The sequence below is a fragment of the Gekko japonicus genome, unplaced genomic scaffold (assembly GCF_001447785.1).
Source record: "Gekko japonicus isolate JY-2015 unplaced genomic scaffold, Gekko_japonicus_V1.1 scaffold2374, whole genome shotgun sequence".
Classification (NCBI taxonomy): domain Eukaryota; kingdom Metazoa; phylum Chordata; class Lepidosauria; order Squamata; family Gekkonidae; genus Gekko; species Gekko japonicus.
The window spans coordinates 224,720-231,459 of record NW_015168116.1 but is presented as its reverse complement, the minus strand read 5'-3'; the positions used below and the strand labels follow the sequence as shown (position 1 = coordinate 231,459).

The window sequence follows — 6,740 nt, the reverse complement described above, 5'->3', positions numbered from 1 at the left end:
TCCTGGCCTTGACCAGGCTTTTGCCTTTCCGGCCCCCAGTGAGCACCTTGCTGACCGTCCTGCCTCCTCCCGAGCTGAAATGTCAACAGTGCAACGTGTCAGGGAAGCACCTGACGGTCCTGAAAGGTGTGTGGCAGGGGGTGGCGGGAGGAGTCCTGGCCTTGACCAGGCTTTTGCCTTTCCGGCCCCCAGTGAGCACCTTGCTGACCGTCCTGCCTCCTCCCGAGCTGAAATGTCAACAGTGCAACGTGTCAGGGAAGCACCTGACGGTCCTGAAAGGTGTGTGGCAGGTGGGCGGGTGGTGACGTGAGGCGCAATGGGGAAGGTGCCCCAGAGGGTCAGGTGGGAGGGAGGGAGGGAGGGAGGGGCAGGGCCAGGCTGCATCCCCCGGCCTGCTTGGACTCTGGGGTCCCCCCCCTCCTGCCCCTGCCAAACCAGGCACCACCTCAGAGTCCAGGAGGGGTCCCGAGCCACAGAGGATGGGAAGGGGGGGGGGTTGATGGGGGAGACTGGCTGTGGGCCACCTGCAGAAGGACACGGCGCAGGGAGGGGCGTGTTGCAGTTTGTCCTGAAAGTGTCCACAGGTGGCCTCACACACACACACCCCACTCCATCTTTGTCCCTGCAGTTCTGAACGCGGCTTCCCAGGAGGAGCTCTCTGTGTGGGACGTGCGGATCCTGCCCAATTTTAATGCCAGTTACCTTCCCATGATGCCTGACGGGTCTGTCCTGTTAGTCGATGACGTCTGGTAAGAGGAAATGTGATAGGTGGGTGAAGGGGAGTGAGGTGGGGGGGGTGTCTTCAGAGGCCCCCGGGCCTGCTCCTTTGGCTCGTTGCCACTGAAAACCTGCCTCCACCAACTCCCCCCCCCCCCAAAGATGCTGAGTCAAAAAGAGAGTGTCTCTGGGGCAGGGAAGGGTGAATGACTAAAGAGGATAAAACTCACAACGCCCTCTTCTCTGTACCCACACCAAGTTGTCCCTGTCCTCACCAATCACGGGAAACAGGGTCAGGGAGGGTCCCTGCAAACCGGCCGGCGGCGTTCCAGAGGATAGACAGCAGCACTGATGACAGCGTGAGCCGCCTGAGAGGCATCTTGGAAGCGATGCTCTGACTGGGAAGACCAGCCTGGATTGGTCAGGGGTGGGTCCTGCCAGGCCAGAATACTCGCAGAGTGGGTTGTCGGCCTGGCTCCAGCCAAGGCGTTGGACAAGGTACCCTCGTAGCATTTTGGTCAGCAGCCCGGTCAGAGGCCACCATCCCTCTTCCAAGACGGCCTCTCCCTGGCGCGGTCACCCACCTGGAGGGCCCCGCGGGGCTTCTCCTGGGCCAGCTGCTCTTCGGCCTCCCTAGCAGTGAGTGACGCAGGCAAAGGGGTGGAGGGAATCCTTGTCAGATTTGCAGATGACGCTCAAGGAGGACAGCAAAGCCTTTAGAAGACGGAAATGAAGTTCAAGTTGACTCTGATAGGCCGGAGAAGCTGGGCTGAAACTAACAGAATAAAATGCAGCCAGAGACAAACTTCTGCACGTGGGCTAAAGAAATCTAACCCACACACAGGGGTAGGATGGGGGGACGCCAGGCCCGGCGGTGGCCCCCCTGCCGTTTGCACATTGATATAATTTATCCTCCACTCTTCTCCCCTGTGTCTTACAACATTCCCCTCCCTACTATTTTTATCTGCACAGCAACCCTGTGAGGTAGGTCAGGCTGAGAGTGCGTGACTGGCCCAAGGTCACCTGGAAAGCTTCCACGGCAGAGCGGGGATTTGAACCTGGGTCTCCCCAGATCCTAGCTCAAGATTCTGTTCACTGCATCAAAATAATGTAGTTATAAGGAAAGATTGAAGATTGGAAAATATGCAAATTTGCTTTTTATTAACATTAAATGAGATTGCCGAAACAATAACGAAAGCAGATATTGATAATGATATTTATTTGTCCAATGGTATTTGTTTGCTAATGATATTGAGCTTCCCCAGCCGCCTGCCGGGAGCGGCACCGTATGCGTGGAAGAGCCGCGTGCAGCTCCCGAGCCACAGTTTGGCCACCCCTGACCAAGAGTGAGGGAGAGCCCCGGCACGCGTGTGCCTCTTGGGGGCCTGCTGGGAGGAACTCCTGAGCCCCTGCTGGAACCAGGATGCTGGCTGCAGGCCCCTTTGGTGGTGGTGGTGGTGGTGGTGGTGGTGGTGGAGGAAGAGGAGGAGGAAGAGGAGGAGGAGGAGGAAGAGGAAGAAGAAGAAGAGGAGAGCAGTGGCTCATGGAAACTTCTCCCCCGCCACAAATGTTGTCAGTCTCTAAGGTGCTGCTGGACTCTTACTCTTTTCTTCTGTGTGTTCACATGGGCAGAGGTGGGGTTTTAAAATGTGACCTACTTTATCTGTGTCAAGAAGGCGGGTATCAGTCCACACAATTAGTATCCCCCATTAATAGCCTTCAATGAACTCCCACATCATGGCTCATACACCTCTCTGGATCCACGGCGCTTCCAGCATTCCACCGCCTTCCCCAAATCCACCACCTGCTTCCTGTCCCACCCCACCAAGCTAATGTGAGGAGGAGGAGGAGGAGGAGGAGGAGCGTGGGATGGGGCCAGGTCAGCGGAGGGATCAAAGGCGGTTTGGGGGTTCCTCTTTGTCGCCAACTCCACGAGAGCCGGCCTGAATCCAGCGGGGTCTGGTCAGCCAAACAACCTGAGGCAAAGCCCACGGGTTGCCAGGAAAAGGACTGCCAGTGGAATGTGGACCAGAGCAGAAGGCTAGCCCTCCTGTGACCAGTTTTTGACTCCTAAGAGGACCTGCCCTCTTGCCCTGTGACTGACGCAGCTGTAAGGAAGGCAAATGCATTCACAGAAGGCACGAAAAGTGACAGTTCTGTTCTAGTCAGATCTGGGCACTGCAGGTTAACTGCGCACACTGGAATGGATTCGGAGGAGGGCGACGAGGCTGGTCAGGATGTCTGGAAAGCCTACCAGGAAAAGTTTGCGGAGCAACGTGGGCTTAGTTTGGTGACGAGAACAACAGAGAAGACCCAGTGGAGACTGATGGCCCTCCCCTGCAGTTCCGTGCAGGGCTGTCTAGTGGAAGAGGGCCAAGGTCCGTCCGCTGCAGCAGAGACGGGGCAGGAGGGGGCTGGGCAGAGGCGTGCTACCGCCCGCTCTGTACCACGCGCACGGCCAGTGGGACCAGACTGGCCTTTGTGGCACTGCCCGTGATAACGGCCTCCCTGCATTGGTTGTGTGGGCCAGGTACGGGGCCGGCGTGTGTGTCGGGGAGGCTGACCCATTTCTTCCCCCTCCCCGCAGCCACCAGTCGGGCGAAGTTTCCATGGCCTCCTTTTGCCGTGTGGCCTCAGCTGCCTCGGCCTGCCCCTGCTCCCTCCGAGCCCTTGAGGAGCAGAACTTCCTCTTCCAGTTGCAGGCCCCGGAGCAGCCCCCCCACAGCACCAAGGAGGTAAGTGTGTGGGGCGGGGAGGAGGGAGCCTTGGTGGGTCAGGATCCAGTTATTTATGCACATCAGTTAGAGTCCCCCTTTCTCACTGGGACTCAAAGCGGATTATGCAGAGTAAGACAACACGATGAACGGTGGGGCCATCCGAGGAATGACGCGGAAGGATTTGGATCGTAGAAAATCGGAACTAACCAGAAATCTGAAAAGGCTGAAGAAGCATCAGCAGTAACCTGATATGTTACGTGATGCAACAATTATATCGTAGGATCCTACTTACAGCAGCAGACAGTAGAACTCATGCACAGTAGTGTAGTCCGTAATCTTTTCCCCAGGTATCTTTCCGACCCATTTTGCTCCCGTTCAGCCCGATGATCTGCGTCAAAATGCCCTCATTGAATCATTTGAGTTTTGCATTGTTGGCAGAAACCAGTTTGGTGTGCTGGTTAAGTACGCGGACTCTAATCTGGGAGAACCAGGTTTGATTCCCCACTCCTCCACTTGCACCTGCTGGATGACCTTGGGCAAGCCATCGTTCTGTCAGAGCTGTCCTTGAAAAAGAGCAGTTTCTGTCAGAGCTCTCTCAGCCCCACCTACCAAACAGGGTTGTGTGTTGTGGGGAGGGGGAGGGAAAGGAGATGGTAAGCCGCCCTGAGACTCCTTTGGGTAGTGAAGGGCCACGGGGGATTTATCTCTCCTCCTCTTCAGAAAGCCAAGCAGCCTTCCTGACCTAGCCAGGCAGGCCATCCCGTAAAGGTGGGGGCCACAACAGAGAATGTACATTATGTGGGTAGCATTTGTAGGCTTGCACACGCAGAAGGCCCTGCCCGGATGAGTGAACCTGTCACAGGGGGGGGACCCTTGTGTGTGTGACAGCCAAGACTTTGACCTGAACCCAGGAGCTGATGGGCAGCAGCCCATGGAGTGACTGCAGGATGGGAGTGATTCGCATGCGCTGCCTGCCTGGGACACAGGAAAAGTAGCACAAGTGGCAGCCCTCAAGAGGGGTGTGGAGGGTACGTGGGGCAGGGGAGTGGGGCCCGACCCTGTGCGTCTATCAGTCATTCTCCCCTCCCCTCTGCAGGGCCTGGAGGTTCCTCTCATTGCAGTGGTCCAGTGGTCAACCCCCAAACTGCCGTTCACCACCCGGATCCACACCCACTACAGGTGAGAGCTGCTCAAAAGGCCCCCCCCCGTGGGCCCAGATCTGCCACGCCTCTTTCCGGGGACCCTCTGCCCTGCGGTCGTCCTTCCTGATGCCCCAAGGAAGAGGGCGGCCCGGTCCTCGCCCCCCCGGAGCCTCTGAAGAAAGTGTGTCGCAAAGGGATGCTCCACCGATGATCAGTGCTGGGGGGGTGGTGGTCATCGTGGGCCAGGAGCCTTGCCCGGCCTTCCAAAGGCAGTTTTGGGGGGGGGAGAGACATTGCACCCACCTTGCTGCCTCTTGCTGACCAGAAGGTCCCAGCCCCGCTGGATGGTGTTTCTGGTGCTGCAGCAACGGGCCTGGCTGGCCTGGCTGCATGTGGAACACAGGAGGGCCTTCCTCTGCCATCTTTCTCCTCTGCCTTTGGTCCTCCAGGGCCTCAGAGAGGGAGAAGTCTTTCCCATCATCCCTTTCTGAGGAGGAGGAGGAGGAGGAGATGCTACTGGGAATGGGACCCGGCACCTCCTGCATGCCCAGCCGGGTCCCATTGTGCCCACCCCCTCCTCCTCCTCCTCCCTCCACGGGTTTGGACGTCCTCCCTGTCCCCCACAGGCTGCCAAGCATCCGCTTGGCCCGCCCACGTTTTGTGATGACGGCGGAGTGTGAGTCACCAGTGGTCCTGCACCGCCGCTTCACCGTCACCTACACCCTCATCAACAACCTGCAGGACTTCCTAGCCGTGCGCCTGGTGTGGACGCCGGAAAGCACGACGGCGGCTGGTCAGTGGGCCGGGGTGGGCGCCAGATCCGCTGGGTGGGAGGGGTCTTCCCCACCGCACTGTGGCCCGGGCCCTGAGGGCAGAGCCAGCAGAGAGGGTGCCTAAGAACCATGGGGGCTGGCGGGGGGCACCGCTTCCTTCTCTCGCTGGAGGCATTTGGTCGGCCCCATCCAGAAACAGCCTTCCCTGACACCCCCCCCAATAGCGGTCCTGTCCTTTGCCCCCGCAGGCAAGACCCTCTCCTGGGCAGAACGGCGGGCCAGCCACGACACCCAGGACTCCATCGTCTGCCACACGCCCCTCAGCAGCCTGGGCTACTCTCGCAAGGGCAGTGCCCGCACCTTCTGCGTCACCTTCCAGGCCCTGCGGGCTGGCCTCTACGAGGTACAGGGCACACCCCTAGGTTCTGAGCGTCGGGGCTTCTGGGTGTGTGTGTGTGGGGGGGGGCTTCTGGGTACAGGGGCAGGCGGGGTCTGTGCTCAGCTTGTGAGCGGGCAGCCTCCGTTCTGGGAAGACGCGGCTGGCAGATCCGTGCTTCGGGCTGGCCCGGATTCTGGTCCCATAGCACCCTTCGGGATTTAGACAACCCCCGCTCCTGGACAGTGGCCGTCCCAGTCGAAAAGGATGCCCTCCAGGACAGCAGGACCGTGTGTTGCACCGAGAGCTTGGGCGGGCGACAGGCCCCGTGAAAGGTCACCTGACCGCAGCCTGTCCCCTTTCTCTCGCCCTCCCCTCCCCGCCCCCAAGTTGTCCCAGCACATGAAGCTGAAGCTGCAGTTCACCGCCAGCATCTCCAACCCGCCCCCGGAAGCCCGGCCCATCTCCCGGAAGAGCAGCCCCGGCAGCCCGGCCGTCCGGGAGCTGGTGGAGCGGCACCAGGCCAGCCTGGGCCGCTCCCAGAGCTTCTCACACCAGCAGCCAGCACGAGGGCACCTCATGAGGTGGGTACGAGGAGGGAGGGAGGGAGGAGCCAGAGGCGTTTCCTCCGGGGCTCGGTGTGCCAGTGGGCTGGCGGGGATGGCCCGGTTCCTCCCCCCCCCCTGAGAAGTCTCTGTTTCCTCCTCCTCTCCCTAACCAGGTCGGGCAGCGTCATGGAGCGCCGCGCCATCACTCCGCCCGTCGGCTCCCCCGTCGGCCGACCCCTTTACTTGCCCCCTGACAAGGCTGCTCTCTCCCTTGATAAAATAGCCAAACGTGAGTGCAAAGTGCTGGTGGTAGCACCCATCACGTGATATGGGGGGGGGGCCCTTCCCCGCCCTTTCCTGATGCCCCATATCCTCTGGTGGCTCAGTCATTCCACCCCCCAAAATAATTCCTGGGGGGGGGGGGCTGCAGTCTTGCGACGGTCCTGCACTTGCATGGGTTGACGTTT

The 6,740-nt window shown here is 59.8% G+C and overlaps 1 protein-coding gene across 2 annotated transcripts; it reads left to right on the top strand.

Annotated features, from left to right (window-relative positions):
- The first annotated feature begins 94 nt into the window (after positions 1–94).
- Positions 95–6,708, top strand: LOC107113536 (chromosome unknown open reading frame, human C7orf43). 2 transcript variants are annotated; one of them, XM_015414872.1, is made up of 8 exons: positions 95–126; positions 629–749; positions 3,305–3,452; positions 4,531–4,613; positions 5,203–5,369; positions 5,598–5,752; positions 6,116–6,309; positions 6,447–6,708. In XM_015414872.1, exons 2-8 carry the CDS (start codon positions 709–711, stop codon positions 6,598–6,600), a joined length of 942 nt encoding a protein of 313 aa, XP_015270358.1. In that variant the 5' UTR covers positions 95–126; positions 629–708; the 3' UTR covers positions 6,601–6,708. The 2 variants fall into 2 exon arrangements, with proteins under 2 accessions (XP_015270358.1, XP_015270357.1); XM_015414871.1 differs by lacking the exon at positions 95–126 and adding an exon at positions 198–279.
- Positions 6,709–6,740: the final 32 nt, after the last annotated feature.